Consider the following 24,017-nt stretch of genomic DNA (forward strand, 5'->3'; position numbering starts at 1 on the left):
AAAGTAAATTTTGAAATGAAGTGTTATTTTATGAGTTTTTAGAAAGGAAAAAGCCTTGTTAATGATGAATGTTCAATTATCTTGGATATTTAGAAGAGTTTGTTGTATTTTTGACTTTTGGGGTTACCATCGTTCAGAAGAGTGGTGCTTATGCTTAGGTTGTGGGAGGTGCAATAGCAGTCGTGTGTGTGTGTGTGTGTGTGTGCGTGCGTGCGTGCGTGCGTGCGTGCGTGCGTGCGTTGTTGATGCAGCTGAACTGTTTAGGTTGTCTTAAGACCTTTCATTTATTTAGCTGTAAATAAAAAAAGTTACTTTGCTAAATGTTCAAAATTAAAAGGAGTCAACAACAGTACAACAAACTCAAAACTGACTAGTTTTGCTTACTTAAAATTGGGAACATCATAACTCAAAAAATTTGATGTAACTGATTACCTCCAATTTTTTGAGTTTTCCCAACTTATTCGGGTTTACAGTGTGGCTTTGCACACTTTGGGAAGTTCAAGTAACTTATTGCTTTTGTCCTCATGAAAGAAAATGGGTTTAAATGTCGATCAACTGCAAATGAGGATGAGGACACATTCAGGCAGAACACTTAAAGCTCAAAGGCTGAATGAAATATTGATCTGCGTGTCTTCTATTAAACCATTAGATATAAGAAGACTGTGAATTTTGTGCTCCGTCGCCCCGTGTTTACAATGAAAGTGTATGCATGAATCTTTCGGCAGGATGCCTAAGTGGGCATGAATGTGGACCGGCGTTCTTGATTTTTCTCTCACAATGTATCAAGTGGCATGTTTTAAAAGCGTGCAGGTGCCGTTTTCCTGCATAATTTCCAATGCACGGTTCTAAACCTTTCAGGTTGTATTTAAACTTGTGTTCATAAATGCAAAAATTTTGAAGACTTTTGAGTTCATGTGAGGGGGGTTGAAGCAGATGTGCATGTATATTTAATGGCAAACATCCCTGTGGCTCAGCAGGACTGTAGATGCTAATGAGGACTGGCAAGCGGAGAACAAAAAGTGCCACTCTGCTGTTCCCTTGATACATGAGGATGGGGGGGGGGGGATTTTGAGCCAAGGGATTTTGTCCAAAAAAAGATGTCCATGGTGCTTCAAAAGCAGACAGTGACCAGGAGCTGTCAGGTACCAGGATGTGTTGCACCAGGTTTGACATCCTTGTTTGACAACACTTGGTTTTAATGTACCTCCTGACCGGTCATAATGAGCCAAGATTGAATATAAAGATGCACACATGGCATTTAAAGAGGAATGCATTATTCTGTTCTTCATGCAAATCATATGAACCATATGAACTACTGCTGTGATAGTGATAGATGATACTGTCTGTTTTGTTTCATAGAAATGCAGCTTTAACATTTGGCAACTTCCTTTGAGCATATGATAACAGGATTTTCAACAAGCGTTGATGTCAAAGCAGTTTGACAGTTCACTTTTCAATTCGTAGCAATGTTCCTACAAAATACAGTACAGTGTGAGTATCTGCTAAACCAAAGCCCTGAAGGAATTATCTAACCTGTCATAACAGCTACACCTCTGTCTCCGTTTACACGCGGATAGCAGCGCAGTCACAGGTAGTCAAATCAGAACAGAAGAGTCCACATTTCCTTAGGAGTTGTCCTTTTAATGCCATGAATTATAAATATCGAGAATATTCACTATACATGTAGCTATAAAACAGTTGAATGTATCTAGATATGTTCCACCATACTGGCATGTCCCAAAAATGTACAGTGTTATTTCAAAATAATTTCAACCTACAAACCTGAGACACTAGATTGAAAGAAATACAGCAAGAACATTGCCAAAGCTTTGCTACACAGTAGCAATTACATCCCCAGCGTGTGCACCGGAGTCGATACAACCTTCAAGTCGAGACGCGGCCAAGAATACCTCGCACATAATAAATCTCATTACAGTGTAGAACCTCATAATACACAAAGCAATATCTGCCAAATGTTGCTGATCAATATGCACAAGTACAGTAGCTAGGAAAAATGTTTAACATTTATCATATGATGTCATCATCAAAAAAAGACATCCTGGTGCTTAGGCTTAAAGGTCCCCAAGTTCGTTTCTCATTGCTGTTCCTTGCGCAACCATCATAAGGTGCTATGCAACAGATTGGTGATGGTCCATGTCTGGCCCGTGCATTTTTGGAGGGTCAGCTGATATCCAAACTCATTGTCGTTGTTCGCCACGAGTTCAAGGCATCGCTTTGACTTGGTGTTCTGGATGGAGCCTCCCTGAAGAACGGACAAAAAATGGGATATAAGACATCAGACATCCAAACATCTCGCAAAATTCACCCGCCATGTTAGAAATGTTTAACCCTTTGTAAAAAAGCCATCTCACAGTACACTTTACACTAACAATAAAAGGATTTTTTTTCATGACATCAAATAAAGTCATGTTTAACACAGTAAAAATTATTTGTAAAGAAGGGAAGAACTTTGGTCTTAATCATATTTTAAATGTAATACAGTGTAATAAAGTAATAAAATGATTTACGTAATTTAATAAAATATTTTTTAATGTTGCATAATTACATAATTTTTAGTAAGACACATTTTTACAAAATCCAGCATACTAAAAGCAAATAGCAAACAACTTAAAAAAAAGGCTTAATTTTCATTAAGCAAAATATATTTTCTCAGTTTCTTCTTTTGGGGTTAAATGTGGCCTGGATTAGAGTTGTCATGATATCAAATTATTATTGTTGACAAAAGAATTCCCGTTAACAATACTATTGCAAAATCTATGAATTTTTTTATATATACATAAACAAAATATTTTTATTTAAATTGATCATTTATTAAAATGTTATAATTATATTTATATTTTTTATGAATACATGTTTTTATAAATAAATAAAAATGTTCTTTAATTTAATTTGTGTTTTTTTGGCCAATAAATATCAGGCAAAAATTTTAACGCGTGCTAAATAATTTATGATATTATCATATGTGTACTTTAGTATTAGCACAATATCAATAATCATGCATTTTAAGGATAATAATTTAAATATCATGGTTATTGTCAATACCTGTATATTGTAACACCCTTAGAGAGTCTTTCACAAAGAAGTGGATCTTGGTAGTTTGGGTCAAAATAAAAATCAGACAAATCAAATTCACTTTTATCAACTCGTCCAGACAGGGCTGGAAGACCCACAGCTGGTGTATCTGTAAGAAACAGCATCGCTTCAGGCTTAGACACGATGAGCTAGAGGAAGAGAGTCCACACTGATCTCAAGTCAAGGTGGAAATGACTGCAGGAATGAGATAGGGTGACTGATTTTGTTCCTGCCATCACTCAGTTCAGCCGGCTTCCCAGACACAGAACGCCTGTGGCTTTAAGATCCGGGTTTATGAAGGTTCAGTACAACCTCATGCTCTTTCTTTGAGAGGTAGTCAAGCCATCCTACAGCTGCGGTCAGGAGGTCTACACACACATACTGTTCCTTTAAGAAAGGTGTTATCTGCAGGATGCAATGTGCACTGTACTGCACTGAAGTTTTCGAGAACCGCAGAAGACAGCATCGAGAATCACAATTTAACAGGCTAGTAACATCTCTACACGTCCCAACAGTGTTTTACAGTATAATCTTTTATTCTATGTTCACCTATCACTCAAGTGTAAATGACACCAAACATTTGTCATACCAGTTATCATTTATGTTATTAAAGCCACTGTCTTTTTTGGCAAAACACTTCAGAGAAAAAGCTACTTATGGGTTAACTGATCACTAATATAATCTCTGTGTGAACAGAAGGATGCATGAATTTTATGCAATATACTTTAAGGTTGAAAAATAACTGATCATATAGAGTTCCTAAAGCATTATTAAACCTTTATGTTGCGTTGACAGAGCCTCTTTACTGAATCCTACATAACTACAAAAATGACAATGAACCTTATTCAGAGCCTTGTATACCAAGTATTCCCATTTAATTGGGTTCTCTGAAATGGATTTATGAATAATAAAGAAAATGTTATATGTGGGCGGTTTTACCAATTAAATGGCTGAATCTGTTTGAATAGGGCGACATTATGATATTGTTTGCTTCAGCTTAAGTTCATGTTTAAATTCTGTACTAGACATTCACTTTGAAGTGTCGAAATGGTTTTCCTTTTAAAGAGTGCCAATAGCTTAGTTATTTCTTTTGTTCTTTTCTATTATAATGCTTTACAATGCAATTAACACTGGTAAGATAAAAACAGAGAAACTTCAACGTCAGCGTCAATTCATGCGCCTGTCTTCTGACTTTAGTCTTTATAGCCACAGTGACTTTTGATTAAAAATTTGCAAGACTCCGAATAATTCATAAATCTTGGCATGAAGTGTCTTACTATAATAACTAAAGTTTCTCTTCCGACTTTATTGATGCTGCTGACTGTTCCTGAGGAAAGTTTTCAAAGTCATTCATTTCAAAGTATGCTAAACTTTGCGCTAGCTGCGAGAATCATGAAACTTATTGGATTTAATTTATTAATGGAAATGTATTGCTGGAATGTGGAAGCTGCTTTTATTTCAGGCTTTCATTAGAATTCATATAGCCCGGGACAGTAAGGGTGGGCCCGAGACCCCAATACACCCAGCAGTGTACCAGCATGTCTAGTCGACCTTTGTCACTGGGCCCATTCCCGGTTGTAGCCATTGACGACAGTCCTGTTTCCTCATTTTTAAGTGTGTTTCCACAAATACAATGAGATTTAAACACAACTAAAGCAGTTATGTTAAACTTCAAAACAAAACAAAAAATGAAATACCAAACAAGATAAAACAAGATCTGCTATCGATTTTGGTTCTTTAAACACAATGTTTTTCTCACCCGTAATATATTCATCACTATATCCTCATTCTAACCTTATTCATTAAGTGCATATGGTACTTATGTTAATGCGCCTGCTAAAAGGACCCCAGGCACAAATGATCCACCTGTACTCATAATGCTGCATAAGAACTGTGTTAAAGGTTAAAGTATTCCCAAGTCTTTAAACCAATTCATTCAGGCATGTGAGCTATCTAACATGGCATGTGCATTGGGCTATGCACCCAGACTGTACATAAAGGGCAAAAGTAAACGTGTGCACATTGTTCAGCATCATTGGCTACCTGACCTGTCTCCCACATTCCCAGAGATGCAGGTCTGCTTTAAAACCCAAAACAGAAAATTATTCAGTTGGCTATATGATAATGGTACAACAGGTTTAGGAAGGGGATCTTGGGATTTTTTTAAAACAACATGATCTGTGTTGACGTGTGTCCTTGCGTGACTGGGGTTGCACTGCCTGCAATCATACGTTATGTGTATACATAACCGCAAAGCTTGTTTAAATGAAGGGTATGTCATTTAAAAAAGTTAAATAAATAGGTAACTAAAGCAAACTAAAACATTTCAATGAGTAACATCTACAAATAAAATAAACAAAAACAACTTGGAAATATGAAACGACGAGAAACTAACCCCAAGGTATTAACCTTTTCCTCTGGGATTAAATCTGTTTCGCCTGTATGTTATGACTTGTTTCCATTTAGTGAACATGTGAACTGATGAAAACGAAAGTTCATGTTTTTGGTCTTTATGTATGAACGGAGCTCAGGAATGTATGACTCTGTCTGAGCTTTGGCTCCGATTAGAGCTCTGGATAAGGATGACCGAATCCTATATTTGGTCATACACAACTATATTGGAATCTTACCTGAGTAAAGCGCCAGTGGAGCTTCATGCGTTTGGAAACAGCATAGCTGCACTCAATGAGTCGCGGTCGGCCATTCACATCCACCAGGCACTTGTTATCGTCGTCATCAATGGTGGGGCTCAAGATGCCCACGAATAACTGCTGAGTGCTGGTGTAGTATACATTCTGCAACGGGAGAGAAAGAAGAGCAAAAAGAGAGACGTGTTATGGAATCAAACAAAACAATTCAGAACTGAACAAAGCTAAAAGAAATGATTCAGTATATGCACCGTGGATAATGTACAAGAGAAAATCTGTGATAATTTTAATCATCATTTTTATTGATTCAATTCATGCATAGACGCCACAGGATTTCAAATAATTATTCATATTTAATCCTCGACATGCAGAATAATTTTTTTATAAATATAGTTAGCCAAGTTAGCTACATATAGTCTGTCTGTGTTTGTTGATCGGTCTGGCTATAATATAACTATTTATAATTTATTTTATTTATATTAAGATTCATTTGGATTCATATTTTATGGTATATCAATTTTATTAAATAAACAATTTGTTGAATGGGTTGTGTTACTTTGTCGCAACTTTGTTTAAGTTTAGCCAAGTAACAGTTCTTCTACTGGTAACCCAAAATAATACTGGCTAGACATACTTGCTATAGCTAATGTAATTTACTTGCTATTTCTTTTGCTTGTTATAAGAAATAATCTGCAGGGACTCTATTTTTTGCGGATGTGTAATGGAAGTTAAGTTTGGGCCACAAAAGCGCACATGTGCAGTAACGTTTGTTTATGTTGTTGCTTTGAAACTGTCTATATAGATAAAATATTGAGACCAAAATTTGAATATATTATTTACATGAGCCACCATGTGCCATAAAATATTACTTTTTAACATAATGAATCAATACTATTCACGAACACGTTTTTAAAGATGTTATTTTAAACATTGATTTAAACATCTAAGTCATATTGTTTAAACAGTATATAAGTATAATATATAATACTACACATCTTGAATGATAATGTATAGAATATACATACACAAACAAATGGCATTTAGCATTTCTTTGAATTTAGCATTCCTTCGCAGGCCATTTATTGGTTGTTTCAATTTGCATCTGGAATCATTAATATGTAAAATGTCTAATGCCTAATAATTCGCAAAAACGTATTCCATCATGCACACCATAGGACTTTTCTGTTTCAATTTTCCCAGTCTTTTTATAATTGCCACACTTGTACACCGCTCTTGGTTTCCTAAGCAGTGTGTTTCTCATAATATAAACATGTGAATGTAGCATATTGCAGCGGAGGCAGTCATGCAAAACCTCTTCTGTAAATTAGTAACACTTGAGCAGATGGTCGTACTTAACCTCTACTGAAAGTGAATGAACCTTTTGGGAGATAGTTCAACATTTCTGACATTTGTGAAACACCTCTATCGGCTAATTTCATGATTTCCATTATATAATTACAAATAAATGAATAAAAACAGGACCAGCATATTTCCAAACGTTATAAGCACGATCTGATTCGACAGGAAATGACTAACGTGTCACAGGACGTGTGCCAAACGAGTCAGAGATTCAATAGGAAACTTTGTTAATTATGTTGGTGATGTCATTTCCTGTCAGAGAAGGGTCTTTGCATGACACATTCTATGAGCCAGAAGCACCAGTTCCGTTTGGTGGGATTGAGCAAATTCACCAGCAGTCACTCCAGATGGTCCCCAAGTTCAGTTCGTGTTGACTGACATGTAGGATGAGTCGACATGGAGTTAGTGTACATGTTTGAGTGTAAAAGGTGAGCATAAGGGATGCAACCAAGGGGCTAAAGAACTGTCACGATCGTGTGGCTGAAGAACCCAGATGCAGGCAGGCAGTGAAGGGGTTAACACAACAAGGCTTTATTGGACTAATACAATACAAAACAAACACCCTCAATGGGGAAAACGAAACTAAGAGATATATATGTAAAACAAAAGACTTCCCACATGGGGGCAAAACGAAAACAAGAACAGCAAAAACTAAACTAAAGGACACGACCAAACGTCTTACATCAAAACACGACAGGGTAAAACACAAAACTCACAGACCACGGGCAAGGCTAGGAACAGGAACACTCGACAAGGTACATAGCACAACACAGTACACACCAAACGTAATACACGAGCCCAAGACAAAGAAACATGAGGGCATTTATAGGCAAGACAAAAGAGGGATAATTACACAGGGCAGGTGAGGAACATTAGACACCAGAGGGAAGCAATACATGAAACGAGAGGGGCGGGGCCAATGACGAGACACGAGAAAACACATGAGATGTAAAACATACACAACTCATGGCTTTCTCACATAAAACCTAAGGGCTCTGTCCCGATCCTGCCACATTACTAGAAATTCATAAACAAGAAGGTAGGACCGTGACAGAGCCCCCCCCCCCTTAATGAACACCTCCAGGTGTTCACCAAGGGGTGGACTAACAGGACATGACAGACTGCAACAAGGACAAGACCCAAACAGACATGGCAACAAAGACAAGGGACAGACAAGCAATAATAATAAAAGGGTTGGGGTGTGACAATAAAAACAACAAACATGGGAGGGGGGTGGGGAAACAACAGAGTTCAAGGGGGGAACAGTTCTAATCCCCGGCTGCGCTCGAGGGCGCGGAGTCCTGGGGGACTTTGGGGGGGAAGTCCTGGGGGGGACCGCCGACTTGAGCGTCGGCGGGACAAGGCTGGGACCCGGCTGCTGCACCGGCTGGAAGGCCGGCTGCTGCACCGGACTGGACACCGGACTGGACATCGGCTGCACCGGACTGGACACCGGCTGCACCGGATTGGACATTGGACTGGAAACCGGACTGGATACCGGACTGGATACCAGACTGGAACCCGGACTGGATACCGGACTGGACGCCGGCTGGATCACCGGACTGGACGCCGGCTGGATCACCGGACTGGACTCTGGACTGGATCACCGGACTGGACACTGGACGGGACACTGGACTGGACGCCGGACTGGACGCCGGATAGGAAGGAGCCTGCGCTGCCTGCCGCTGCCTCTTCTTCTTCAGCCGAGCCACCCGCCTGGAGGTCGGCTGAAGGAAGGATGTAGAAGGCACGGCTGGTTCCGGCTGGGACTCCTCGGAGGTGGACCCCCAGGATGCTCGCCTCCCCCGCTTGCCCACGAGGCTGGTGTACGGTGGAGGAGCTGCCGGGCTCGGGACGGGAGGTGCTGGGCCTCCGATAGTGAGGGTGCCTATCACGCGGTCCTCCGGGACGGACACCAGAGCAGGACGAGAGGAGACCTGATGGCAACTGGGAGAGGAGCCTTTGACTAGCTCCTCTCGGAGCTGCAGCCGTTCCACTAACTGTGGGAACGGCTGGTATACAATCTCCACCCGCTCCGGGAAGGGTGGAGGATCGTCCATCCCGGCCACCAGATAGGCACGGACCAGCACCTCAGGGACTGAAGCTCCCCTGGCCTCGACGTCCCGAGCGTAGTCCCGCAATGGCCGATGGCGCTGAGCTGGAAACGGGCCACCTCCGGTGCGTGACTGGGAGTCTATTGCCTCCCACCAACTGGATTAGAGGTGCAGGGCCAACGGTCAGTGGGGGTGAAGTCCATCTTGCTTGCCTGCTGGGTTCAGTCCTGGCTCGTGGATTCTGTCACGATCGTGTGGCTGAAGAACCCAGATGCAGGCAGGCAGTGAAGGGGTTAACACAACAAGGCTTTATTGGACTAATACAACACAAAACAAACAGCCTCAATGGGGGCGAAACTAAGAGATATATATGTAAAACAAAAGACCTCCCACTTGGGGGCAAAACGAAAACAAGAACAGCAAAAACTAAACTAAAGGACACGACCAAACGTCTTACATCAAAACACGACAGGGTAAAACACAAAACTCACAGACCACGGGCAAGGCTAGGACCAGGAACACTCGACAAGGTACACAGCACAGCACAACACAGTACACACCAAACATAATACACGAGCCCAAGACAAAGAAACATAAGGGCATTTATAGGCAAGACAAACGAGGGATAATTACATAGGGCAGGTGAGGAACATTAGACACGAGAGGGAAGCAATACATGAAATGAGAGGGGCGGAGCCAATGACGAGACACGAGAAAACACATGAGATGTAAAACATACACAACTCATGGCTTTCTCACATAAAACCTAAGGGCTCTGTCCCGATCCTGCCACATGACTAGAAATTCATAAATAAGAAGGTAGGACCGTGACAAGAACATCTGGCAGGCGTGACAGTTTCTTCAGAGACACCCTGGCCGAGGCACAATATGCTTAAGTCAGAAACCTAACAGTGCTTGCTTTCTCATGCATATAAAGCTCACTCATGGATGAACTCTTCAAATACGACTTTTAATAGATGCTCTCAAGCAAAAAACGGAGTTGAAGGGTTGTTTGCAATTTGTTGTTTCTAAAGAAAGTTGAACACTGGGTTTGTGTGGCACAATTTTGAAGGAGTTTCTCCTGAGAGCCTTCTAAAAGAGATATTACTGAGGTACTGTAACGCAAAACTCTGAATGATATTTAACAGTACTGTACTTTAACCTGTCATAGCAGTCCCCAGGCAGGTATACACATTGTTACAGTATAAAAATAGTTGGACTTCCTGTAAAAGAAAGTAGGTTAATGTTATGCAGCTGATTCACACCTTTGAGAGAAATATATCTCTTTAAGAGAATAGAGCCATATGAAATCACAAAGTAACTTTTTGTACTTTTAGACAAATTCCTTATATGTTTGTGCACATTTCAGCGTACATTGTTCCAAAAGAGAAAATAAAACAACTTCACCTTTGCCTCTAAAATTACTTTTCTATTTGGCTGCAAATCTATAGACTGCGCGCGCCTGACCCCCAGTTAACTTGTGTTTGGCTAGTGTCTAACAATACAACTATTTATACTTCATTTCATTTATGTTAATTTTAATTAGGGCTGTCAACGTTAACACGTTAACGCATGCGATTATTTTTTTCAGATTTTACGCGTTAAAATATTTAACGCAATTAGCGCAGCATTCCTTTATTTTGTCATCCTTTGTCTAGCGTTACATTATATAATCATATTATACAAAATGTGATGTATAGCCTAACAGAGTAATCGAGAAATTATTTTTTTAATTCAATAGGATTACATTGTGAAAAATGGCAATATGAACACTGCACAGGTTTTGTACAACAAAAATCAGAAGGATCACTGACACAAGATGCTCTTGAGAGGTTCTACAAACGCCCGCAAGTGGATATTTGTTGCCCTCCACAGTCCACTGCAAACTTACATTTAGCTCTGCCTCTATTCTGATATGAAATACCCACTTTTCACTCACTTCAGTCAATACCACATGAGAAAAAAGTCCTGCTCTACATTTCACTGGTTGGGTATTATGCTCCACTTAGAATGTCATAATACAAAACAAAAACGGATTGCAAAATACCGTTTCATGTTGACTTTAAACAAGACTGATGTTCCCCTTTTTATAAATGGCCATTAAACTATTATTAAAAGAGAAAGAAAGCCATTCAGGCACATAAATAGGCCAATATAATACTGAGGCACAGAGCACTCAATGGAAAAACTACAGCGTATCATGAAGATTAATGAAGAACTTGGCGGTCTGTGAAAAAGCCGTGGCCTGAACTACAACACTGAGAGAAAAACAAGAACAGGACAGCAATTAGCCTGCTGATTGGACTGCTAATAGGAAAGCATCAAATATCTTAAAGCTTAATGAGGAGTCAGACAGTATTCTCAAAGCTCTGTACAGGGGCACAGGGACAAATTTAAAACTTTATCACACCGGCTCAGGAATATTGGTGGGTGATGTAACATTGAATAATTTTCTTGTTAAAATATGATTTTTTATATTAAAGGAACTCTGTAATAACTCAACTGTTTAATGTTAATGCTTAATGTTTTATGGTTTTCTTATAGTAAAAGTAGAGTAAACGTTCTTGGCAGATTGATTACCATTTGTATTGCTATAGTTTTATTACAAATACAGTATCACAGTATCAAACCGTGGTTATTGTGTAAGACAATAGTACATTTGAGGTTACTATGATTTTACCAGCAAAACGCAATGGTTACTATAGTATAAGGGAAGATTAAGGGAATCTCAGTTTCAAACTTTCACCCCTTTAACCATGGTTAAAAGTGTAGTAACATCATGCAAACTTAATTATACAAAATAATATTAAAGGTCCAGTGTATGAAATTTAGCGACATCTAGCGGCGACATCTCCACCCTCCCTTTCGAAGCACTACCAAGTTATGTATCTTAAACTAGGATTATTATAGTAAGACCATTGTTAACCACAATTACACTATGGTTATAGTGGTTCATAAGGGATGTCAATGTTTCAAACTATGCTCAAATTTGTCAATTTTGGGAGCCAAAACTGCAATCATTTAAATATGAATGTATAGATGGTTTTAGCAGCAACAACATAAACAAACTTGTGTGTAATACACTTGACATACAATAACTCTGACAACTAAATTAGTGCTTCCTGTAGATCAGTTCGTACTAGAGCATTGCGTCAGGGGTCAATCCTACGGAGCACAAACATAGTCAAAAATAGAATGCACTGTAAGTTGCTTTGGATCAAATCTGTCAAATGCATAAATGTAATATAAACGTTTCCTTTGTGTAATGTCCTCCATAAAAACAACAACAAGCTGCATTCCAGTGGCTGTTTACCATTTGCAGTTTCAAAAATGTGTTCTAAACACGCTAGCGCTGGCTTCTCATGCTTCAGCACAAACTGCTTCGAAAGGAGGGCGCAGAGAGTCTGAGCTAATCTCCTTGGGAACAACTCTGTCTCGCCGCATTCTACTTGCTCAGTAGCGTGTTCATGTGTGCACAGCTTTGAGATTTGTTTGCCAAGCATTTCCCAGGCATGTTTTTGCATGAGTGAAAAAAACCCTTCTGAAGAAAACAAATGCTTTCCCAACTTCAAATTTTATGAAGGTGACACATCCGGAGAGGACCAGATGCTGTTTCCTAAGCAACATGGTGTTCCACTGTGAAGATCACAAGTAAGGAACACAAGCTGAAATTGTTGTTGCAGGACCAACCTATTTCTTTCATGATCAAATCTCTCATTAGTTATTTTAGGTTGCTGAAGTCATTAAAAATGTAATATCATATGCTGTTGGCATAGATGTGGTCTAATTTGTGTGAATGCCCCTTCAAAAGGACCCCCATGAGTAGAGTCCTGATTATAAACTCCAGAGGGGCCACTGATAGGTATGACAAAGCCGGATGTATAGTCTCATCCTCAGATCCACTCACAAGCATAATCACAATCCATTCACTTAACACATCTGATGCATAGCTATTGCACTGAAAACTAGAAAAGGCGTAAAGTATAATCTGATTTTTTGACACACAGGCTATTTTACTATACTGTAATGTACTGTAACATGTAAAAAAATAATGACGTGTTATTGATCGCTGTACATGTCTATCAGATGATTGTAAGAAGGTGCTTCGTAGCCACTTTAAGCTGCCTAAAGCACCAGACCTTTGCTGCAGTGAAAGAAGTTGAATAAAAAAATCAGCTATTTTATGAACATACAAATTATCTGAAAGTGATAGTTCACCCAAAAATTAAAATTCTGTCATTATTTACTTATGTCTTATGTCATGTCAAACCTGTATGATTTCTTTCTGCAGAACACAAAAGAAGATATTTGAAAGAATGGCAGTAACCAAACAACGGAGGGACCCATTGGCTTGCATTGGTTTTGTGTCCATACAATAGAAATGATAGGAGGGTGAGTAAACTATGACATTTAAGTTTTGTCTACAAAGTACAGTATTACATTTTTCTCCCGAAACTATGTTCATGAAGACTTGTATATTTGATCATACTGCTGTTGAAATATATTTTTTAATCCAGAATGTATTTTGTCTTTTCTACTGAGGTAAATTCTTCATTCTTACTTGGGCTTTTGATAAATGTTACTTCCATTAGTTTTGTGATATTTCAAACTAAAACAAAACCGTTCTCAGTTTTCCCACAATCAATACAACAATAAAACCAAGTGTCCCCTGAAAACAAAATGTTCATTTTTCAATTATTTTGTGCTAAAACAACAACACATAATTTTAGACAGTGCAGTCACCAAACTTTACATGTTTGGTCAAAAGCCATTTGTAAAATGCATCACACATTGGTGTACCACAAGTCATATACTGTACATAATTTGTCTCTGATGGATCAGTGTGTTATTAGTATGAGGAAAACACTCACAATACAATATGAAGGAGGTGTAAAATATCTGGAGATATCAGCACTCCCATTCACCTCAGTGGTGTGGCTGCTGCATGCAAATGATTTTCCATTTCTTACCTAAACCTTCACTTAAACCTTTCCTGAGAAAGCTATTTTTTCCGTGATCCATTTTAAAATTCAAAACAAACAAACTGCAGTCAGAAAGTGGATTTTCAAATGGTAAGAGATGCAGTATAGAGGGTATTGATGTCACTTTCCCACTTGAACATGTCGGGACACGCCCTGAGACACACGCTCCCCTGAGTGGCAAAACACCCAGCAAAATGGCTGAGGAGAATAGGGGAAACAAATAAACCGGGACTAAAACCGCAATTATTTGCTGAAATTACAAGCAGCTGGATTCGACGGTGATCCTTACGACTTCCCTATATGACTTACAAAGGAATCAGGCGTTCCTGGACACTGAAATGTTGCGAGAATTGCGTTTCCTGATATTGTAAGCAGTCATTTTGCTGAGTGTTTTGCCACTCACAGGGGTGCCCTCCGGCGTGCTCACGTGGTGTTCACGTGGTAAAGTGACGACACGTCCATACTCTCTACCCTTGATCACAATTTACATTTTCATACAATTTTTCAAAACTTTTTATGAAGGTAGTAAATCATTATTATTACAATATGTTTAAAAGGAGATTGATAACCCTACATACCAGACATGAGCTCTTCTAACATCTAAGCTGATGAAAACACAACACAATCTACTGACAATGACAATTAATTATTTTACATTTAGCTGATTTTGATAATTCATATGAATTTGTACAATATCATTTGTATGTTTTCATACAATCTGCTTATTCCTCAGTGACGGTTGTTTTTAGTAGTGAGGTTAGGGGTGAACCTGATTCGCACAGTTTCGTATGATTCACATTGTTCGATTCATAAGCGAAGTGGTAAAATAGTTACGTTTTTCTTTGAGATCAGGTTGGAATAGGGCATATGCCTTCAGTGCACCAGAAGAACCTCTTTTCACATCCTCTGCCAATTTTCAAAGCAACTACTTTCCTTCAACACTTTCAATATCTTAAAGCACTCATAATAAAGAAGCCATTTGGAAAACCAAGAACCTCAAAGACGTGATTGATGTTCCAGCTGTTCACACGTTTCTTGTTCCACAAAAACGAGCCCAATTGTTAGGTGCATTCAGTAAAGCTCCCATTAAACGCACCCCAGAATATTCCAGTAATCCTTGTATAATTGCGCAGTCCCGGAGCATGGTTCCAAGTTTTCTAAATGCATTTCTAAGTTTGTTTAATGCTGTGAAATCTCTTCAAGGACCAAAGTGTTAAACGTCTCCATACATTTGTGTAAATCTAAAGTGCCATTAGAGATACTCTGTATATGCACAAGCTTAAAGTTTCTGAAAGACACAAATGGTTTAGATTCTATAAATTTCAGATTCAGAGGAGTAAATAGATTTCTACTTGACTTGGCCGATGCACTTATCATCTGACCCATCAGTACTGTTAAGATGCCATTACATGTAAAGTGGTCAATTTAGAGAGATGTGGCATAACACTAAAAGATGTGAAAAGCAATTAAATATTAAAAAATATATATTTAAAAAGTGTGATGTTGATGTCTACATTTATCAAATAATACAAGGTTGATGCATCTCAGCAAGACGCAGTCTATGCGGTATATTTCTGAGAATGTCACAGCATCACTGTACAGTACTGTACATCATCACCAAGCAAAGCTCTACAGTACATTGCCACTCCAAAGTTGTTGCTTCTTCTATGGATACAAAGTTTCAACTTCTCATTTCTCAAAAATGCTTCATTCGATCTCATATGTTTTTCCTAAAATTCTTTAGGAGACAAACATATAATAAAATAAGATTTGTTGTCATGTTGAAAGTATAGAGAAATTACATTTATGATACAAAAGGCAATTTAATTTGCTGTTCGAAGGGGCATGTTTGAGGTCAAATTTAAGTTTCTATTTCGACTGGAATTTTGGCAAAACTGAGCACACGCAGAAATATTGATCTCACTTGAAACTATAAGGTAGAAGCATGTAAGATCACTAAAACATACTGTATAAGCAGGAGATTCCTAAAATGTATATTTACATTTTTAGTTCAAAGTGACTTTTAGTGCATCTGTTTGTTCCCTGGAAATCAAACCCACAGCCTTTGCACTGATAATGCAACGCTCTGCCCGTGATCAACAGGAACAAAGATTTGAGATATTAAGGGGCACCAACAAAGTCAGATCATTATTGTTGTAATTTGTTATTACTCATTTTCTGAAAGTGTAACTCGGCCTATCTTCTTGGTCACACTTTCTCCTATTGTCTCTTCTCTCTTTCAACAGGAAATCTGGTAATCAATAAATAGTGAACAATCTGGAAAAAGTAAACAAAACATTTCTCCCGCCTTGAAGCTGTAGAAACATCTCACTTCTACTGTACTAAGTCACAAACGTGCTTATGCTATTTTGAACGGACAATTAAGAAAAATCCCTATTGATTTCAGAGCCAAACAATTGATCAATTCATGAAAATCTCATCTCTAACCAATGAAGTTTTTGATTTAGCATTTCTGCACGGATTTGAATAGAAAAGCTGGATTTTATAGTTTAGTACAGTATTCTTTGAGAACTTTGACATTACACCCAACTCGGCTTCTTTAGTCAAACGGGAATCATTATGTGCTTTCCTTTGCCTCCTGCCTCTCTAATTTGGACCATTTTCTCACAAGGTTATGATCTCTCAACATGTTTTCTCAGTTGTTTCGCACACCTTTCCTGACCCGAGCCCCATTATCAGGACATAAGTTGACAACAGGTCCTCCTACATAGCTGCTCCAAAGCAAAACCAAACCTTACACTTTAACACGTTACCAGTATTCTTTTATTTCTATGCAAGTCCTGGTGTTTCCTTTTTTAAATCTAGTTTTATGTTCTTTTTATGCTGCCATTCTGGCCAGATACATTTCTAACTAAAGATTGAATTAAAACACCATTGAGAAGAAACAATGTTACAGCCTCTGTCTGAAAGCCACAGCTGACGCATATACTGTACACACAGATAAAAGAACAAAGTTAACTCACCTGAGGTGTCATCCCGTGACAGAGGTAAAGGATTGGAATGTTGTCTGTGTCGGGCCCTTGGTCGAGACACAAGTCACTTTTTAAAGAGTTCTTCAACTGAGGAGAAAAAAAGTGTCAATATTTTTTAGAATTAGGTTTACAACTTCAATCAAATGCATGATGGCATATCGTTTGTTGTTGTCTCTGTGTTAAAAACGTTGTAGAATGTTTAACATGAGGGTTTTCTGTTGCTCCGAGTGGAGTTTCTCTGTGGGAAATGTACTGTAAAATGGAGTTGATGTGGAATGATTATAACAGGAAAATGCTGCCAACACTGTGATCCATTCTGTGTGTTGCATGGCAACACGTGAAACTTGATGCTGTGGCTTCTTTAGGATTTTTTTATTTTGTTGGCAGAGAAAAAAATATACTTACTTGCCAAAGCTTAACTAAAATTACATTCTTGTTATTTACAGTAACCGTTCAATCAATGCAACATCATGCCGCGTGTAAATTTTCACCATACAGCCGAGGAAAAAAGATATTTTTTTCATCTAATCAGCATTTCTAAATGTATTGTGGCCATTCCAGTCCAGTCTCTGTTGAATTTCATAGGAGTGACAAAGTCATCCAACAGCAATGTGAAAGACTGACAGCATGACAAGACACATGAAAACTGTGATAAAAGTCGAGGTTATCACATAAAAAAAATTGAACTTTTCCTAAATACCTGTACAAATATTACTGTATTTTGTATATACTGTAATGCTTAAAAGTGAATATAAACCTGTTTTCTTTGCAGTATTTGAGGTCTGATTTGGGTGAAATATTGTTAGTAGTTTACAGAACGAAACAAAAATTACAATTTTACCTAAACGCATACCTTTTATTAGTACATTCAGAAAAACTGAAAGTAATTTTGAAATGGTTCCTCGGCTGTATGTATATTTCAATATTTTAGATGTTATAATTAAAAAAGGTGATTTTCATTTTCCACAAATTAACAACATAAATAAACAACAATGTTAAAGCAAAAATACCATAAGAACTTGGTGATAAGAAGCTGTTCTACAACCCATTTCTATGATTGTCTTGAAAATCATGATATTTTGTTCAGCATCTGTTTTTCTGAAAACCAAACCATTCCAATATTACAGACTGTGAGATGTAAAAGGGAAGTTAAACTTGCTTACTTTTATATCAGTATATCACCCAGCCCTATGTCACAATCACGTGTCTGTGCTAAAAACAGGTAAATGTCTATGTTTACCTGTGGCGTGGTGCTGATATTCAGTACCACGTGACATGCTTCATTACAAGCATAACGTCACAGATAGCAGGTGAAACTCAAGGCTGTTTCTCAGTTGCATCCTAATATGATTCAATTTTCATTTTTTAATTACACTTTCTAATTATAAAATTCAATTTTCATAAGCGTATGCGAACGCACGAATCCTCCAAAACCTTTTCCTGCCAAGTCCTCTGTGAAGTTAAAGAGGTTTACCGCCATGCACTATTTTCCACACATAACTTGAACTCAGTGTGGCTCAGTGTGGCTGACTTCACCTCTGGTATTAGCGAAGTTTACCACCAAATTCATTTTGAGCGAAGCCTCAAAAACATCTTTTTTTCTTACGTCGATTGAAAATAATGTTTAAACACAGGACCGTATCTGTGACAAAAGTATTCCTAGCAGGGAACTTCAATGGATCTTATCGTGTGTTTTGGCATTTTCCGTAGGATTTAGCTGAACACCGCTGTGCTTTTTATCACAGCGTGCTGAATTTCCAGCCAATGTGATTGACAGGCTCATCAAATGCAGTCACTCGGAGTAAAGTAATGAGGGCGAGAGCTATTTCTGAGCCCTTTACTCCCAGAATTCATTTCAATAAGGCTGACCTATTTTCCACAGTTTCTCCTTCTTAAATTTGCTCCTAGGGAAACACACACGACGAAATTAGGCGCAGGTTGAACGTCGCACCTTAACCAGACAACCTGTTTGAGAATCAATAGAGTCAAGTATATTATGATTGTCTAGTAGGAAATAAAAAGCAAATGAATTGTTTGCACTTGACATGCGCGGCTACGCTTCAGTGGCTACTGGGGTAATTTGTAGGTCTTCACTTTATCAAGCAATTTGGGAAATCCTGTGGAACCGATGAATAGGTGAGCGTGTGACTCAGGTGGCAGCCTCGGTGGTATAATATCTAGCCATTTACAAAGGACTGTTACTTATTCAGCAGTCATAGGAGCTGCGGTTAGCTTTGTATAAAGAGACTTGAGGTCTGTCAGGAGAGACTTTTCTTGTTCAGGGTTTTGCTACAACAAAATCTGATTCCAGATATGCACCGCTTTGGGAAACAAACCAATTTGGCAACATTTCAAAAACAGTTGTGCGCTTTTAGCACAATATTCACATCAAATATTATACACAGCTAGATATGATCCTCATTCTGATTGGATGATGAAGGTTTCAAGAGTTACTGATTTTCTCAGCCGACATGTTGAGACAGATGCAAGCAAAAACATGCACTCAGACGCTTTTTTCCAACTTACGACTTCCTTTTTTAGCAAGAAATAAGCATTGCACACACTAAATATTTCATTCATTTTCTCTAAAGGTTACTTGAATTTGTTTTAGATCATTAAAAGTACAGTTACGGTGCCTTGGAAGTGTCCCTGGCGTTCCCAAACACTGCCTGTAAAGTCGTTGTTTTAGTTTTCGGACGCAGGCTTTATTTGCTTTATTTAACATGCTGTTTTTTTTTTCATTTTCTGGGCATTTACAATCACTCTCACTTCAACAGCAGGGTTTAATATATAAAAGCACTCACCAATCCATATGCAATGGTGTCTGTGTACATTCTCATCTCAGGATAAATGTTCACTAGATACCAGCGGAATGTCTTACACTGAAGCTTTTTCCTCAACGCTTTCCTTTCCGTGATGTCACCAATGTCAATCCCTGAGTCCTGATGATGCAAACACGCACAAACATAAATACAGAGGAAGAGATACAGATGGATTTCCTTTCTTCTTTGCGTTTCTTTAACCAATCCCCTACAATGAGAGTTTGGCCTCTAACGAGGAATTGGCAAGGAATTTGGGCTGTCAATCGATTGTAAATTAAACATTTTTTCAGAGTTAATGAATTCAGTTTCTTTTTTAAGGAACGAGAACTAAATTATAGGCTGTAATAACAATTAGGTTTGGCAATTTGTGTGGAAAACACTTGTGGTGCAAATTTATGCAACTGGTCTCATCCGTGTGAAAAACAACAGATCCTTTATTTATAAATTGCATGCAAATCTGCAAAAATCCAATAATAAAACATCTTTCTGGACTTAAGGGATGGCATTTTTGCTTTTGGCCTGCAATCCTTCACTAGTATAACTGACGATAAAAGTGACATTTTACCAGGTAAAAATAAAAAGACATCACTTACGTTAAAGTTATGCTATGGAAAATTGCTTTGTACATTTCTTTGTTCTGTTGAACACAAAAGAAGATATTTTGAAGAATGTAGGGAAGCAGACAGTTCTGGGGCACTTTTGACTACCATTTTAATTTTTCCTACTAGTCAATGGTGGCCAAGAACTGTTTGGTTGCAAGCATTCTTCCACATATCTTTCTCTGTGTTCATCAGAACAAAGAAATGTATGATGACTTGGGGGTGAACTGTCTCTTTAAAGAGCCCGTCTGGGTTTGACTTACAAATCAATTACCCATAAGTTGGGTGTTTCTCCATCATTTACCAACAAACAGTGAGGGAAGTTTTAATCAGCTGTGAACGTTCAGAATATTTTTTTAGGAAATTACACAGAACAAAATTAAACATCTACAATAACAAATTCAATATCATATTTAACACGCATTAACAAGTTAGTATTGACAACCTTACCAAAATAAATAAATAAAACCAGGAATAAATCACAGACAAAATATCTTTCCACATTTTAGAGTACACATTTTTTGTAATCCAGCAGTGACCTAGGTACTGGATATGACAAACAAAGGAAGATCCTAGCTTTGCACAACGCGTTAGAATCACGTCTTTGTTCCTGCGTCAACTCTAATTTCCTTCATCCTCTTCAACGTTCGGCTTAGGCTCGGGAAACTGCTGCAATCTCACAACGCCCTCCGCTCTTCCGATCTTAATTGCCGTCTCGCTGATGAATGCATGAACAGGGCCAAAGCTCTCTAAATAAATGGAGCACTGTAACATATGCTCGGAGGCAAAGCTGAGGGCTGGAGAACTATAAATGAGGTAATGGTTGTTTAATAGACAGTAACAATAACAGCTGTATATCTCTATGCATTCAGAATCACTTTTCGACTGCCTTTGTAATCAGATCTATTTTGCATAAGCTCATGCTGTGCACGACAATACGGTTAACAAGAGCTAGAGTGAAAACTAAAGAGCATTTTTATTTCCAACAACAGAAAGAGAATATTTACGTATAGCATTTCAGAGGATCTGAGATTATGTTAGCAACTTTTGATCTAAGAAACTGGTTCATGGGCATCTGAGCACGCAAGACCTGAATCCATTCATCATATGGCTCGCTTTCCTTCTGAAAACTGCTCATACTGATATGTGCATCAATACATAATAAGTAAATAATGTGACGGCTGCCTCCAGGTAATCCGTCTTCATTCTGTTATATTACATACAGCGAGAAATTTCTATTTATCTGTTTATTCCTTCTGCACTGGGCATCACGGATGTCACATCCCCTAGCCACTGTGGTACCCGGAGGTTGGCTGTCGAGAACCAGTCATCGCCAGGATAACTCAGGCATATTTGTTTCTCCAGCGTGACAACCTCAGGGTGACTATGCAAACCTAGTGGATATCTCGGCTAAGATGAAACAACACCATCTTCGACTCAACCAGCCACTAGCCAACTTGGCAATTTCAGCTAAATTTCACCACAGAGCTAGGCTAAATACTAATGGCAACAAGATAAGCCAAAATGTTATAATAAAGTGTTGAACTGCTGTTGCATTTACTAATAAAATGTTAGGCTATGTTCACATTTGACAAAAAAAGTTGACAATGGCGTTTTTTTGGTAAAAAAGAAGAAGCTTGCAGCGTTGTGATTACAAATAGCAGCTGACAATGTTCATAGGCAGCGTTTGTCCACAAAGGCAGCTCAGAGAGACAGACTTCTTTGGCAGCGTAACGAATTCTATTTGAATTATAAACAGAGAGCGTCTTTGCAATAACTAATCACATATTTAAAAACTACAATACTAATTTCTCGCTAGAAATTCAATCAAAAGGTTATTGGAAGTGAAAATTAAACTTACATTTATACAATACTATGCTCCAACCGGCGTATTTTTTCGACCAATCACCTTCATGTTGTTATGGAAAGGACAGGTCTCGCTACTCGCTTGTCATTGGTGAGCTTTGAAAAAGGTGCTTGACGTAGGGCGTTTTTTTTCTAAGAAAAGTTTTTTCTACTTCGAAAGACGCTCTGAGCTGCAGAAAAAGACGTGTTTTGAAAACACGGTTTGCTCCATAGGATTAGAATGTGTAAAAGACACTAGCAGCTTCAAAAGAGACGTCAAATGTGAACATAGCCTTACACGTCTAAAGGCGTTTGTATAAGAGCATCTGACAAACGCATCAATGTAAATGTAAGGCAAAATTAAGAAAACGTAAAATGAACTTAAATAAATAGATGTCAACATGACATCTAAATTAAATAGATGTCAGTTACATGAATAAATGTCAACATGACTTTGATTGGCTTGAAGCCAGCACATATCCTCACCTCCTGTGGAATGTTCCAGGCCATGTAGACGTGGCTCTTAAATTCATCCATCCAAACTTCAGCCACCCGCAGAGCATTTCTGCGCACATGCGCAGTGAGATCCTCCGTGTAGGGTTTGTGAGCACGCTCGATATGAGCGATACGAGCACAGGGCAGCACCTCCACACTTCCACCACACTGCCACACCTACATGCACACGCGCACGCGCGCACACACACACACACACACACACACACACACGCACACACACAGTGTCATGTGCAACATCAAAAACATTTTCATGTTCATGCTGAGAAATTAACAAAATCATTCTTGGCAAGATAGTTCTCTTTCCCAAATATAGCTCTGGAAAAATAGACGACACTAAAATTATTTTCACTTTTTCCTGAAGTTACAAAAAAAAGGACAACATAACAAAAAAGATGTAATGTTTTCAGACCTTGAATACTTGAGTTCATTTCTTAAATTCATTTTTAATAAACACAATACTATTCTGTTACATGTATTTAAGAATGAAGAAAAATGAATATTTTATAGAATAAGCCCTTTTTTTAATCACAGCTTTCATGCGTCTTGTCTTTTACTTTGCTGTTGGATGACTTTATGTCACTCCTGAAGTTTGCTTTTGTTGATATTCAACAGACACTGGAATGGAATGGCCGTCATATCAATAATACACTTTTAATTTTTCCATTGCTGTGCAGTATATCCAAAACAGAATATAAAACCAGAATGAGACATGTTGTTCACCACCAAAACTTAAGAGGATGAAGGTAGTTGCTCAAGAAAGTCACTTCAACAGGCTAAATCAGCATTATAACTGACCGGTTTCATGGACAGGGATGATCTTAAACCAGGAGTAGCCTTAGTTAAGTTAGGATATTCAAGTCGTTTTTAAAAACATGCTTTACAAAAACATGAATGGTGTGCATCTTAGTACAAAACAATTGCACTGTTTTCGATTAAGACACCTCGAACATTTAAATTAGTCTGGGACTAGGCTTAAACCCTGTCCGGGAAACCGCCCTAAAGCCTTTACAAATACATTTTATAATATGTGATAAACATATTTATATTAATGCAAAATTTCAATCTCATTTTGAAGAGAAGAGCATAATACCATTATACTTGGTTAA

The 24,017-nt window shown here is 38.3% G+C and overlaps 1 protein-coding gene across 1 annotated transcript in view; it reads right to left on the reverse strand.

The window, feature by feature from the left end:
• Positions 1–1,626: 1,626 nt before the first annotated feature.
• The window catches only part of galnt18b (UDP-N-acetyl-alpha-D-galactosamine:polypeptide N-acetylgalactosaminyltransferase 18b), a 74,474-nt gene continuing 52,083 nt past the window's right edge, over positions 1,627–24,017 (reverse strand). Inside the window, exons 7-11 of the mRNA XM_057335397.1 lie at positions 22,882–23,067; positions 19,934–20,071; positions 17,121–17,216; positions 5,724–5,888; positions 1,627–2,263 (exon numbers count right to left, since the gene is read on the reverse strand). Of these exons, the coding sequence (XP_057191380.1) occupies positions 2,120–2,263; positions 5,724–5,888; positions 17,121–17,216; positions 19,934–20,071; positions 22,882–23,067 (729 nt within the window). The 3' untranslated portion in view covers positions 1,627–2,119. The remainder of the gene's footprint in view (positions 2,264–5,723; positions 5,889–17,120; positions 17,217–19,933; positions 20,072–22,881; positions 23,068–24,017) is intronic.

This window comes from Triplophysa rosa, linkage group LG1, assembly GCF_024868665.1.
Source record: "Triplophysa rosa linkage group LG1, Trosa_1v2, whole genome shotgun sequence".
Taxonomy (NCBI): Eukaryota; Metazoa; Chordata; class Actinopteri; order Cypriniformes; family Nemacheilidae; genus Triplophysa; species Triplophysa rosa.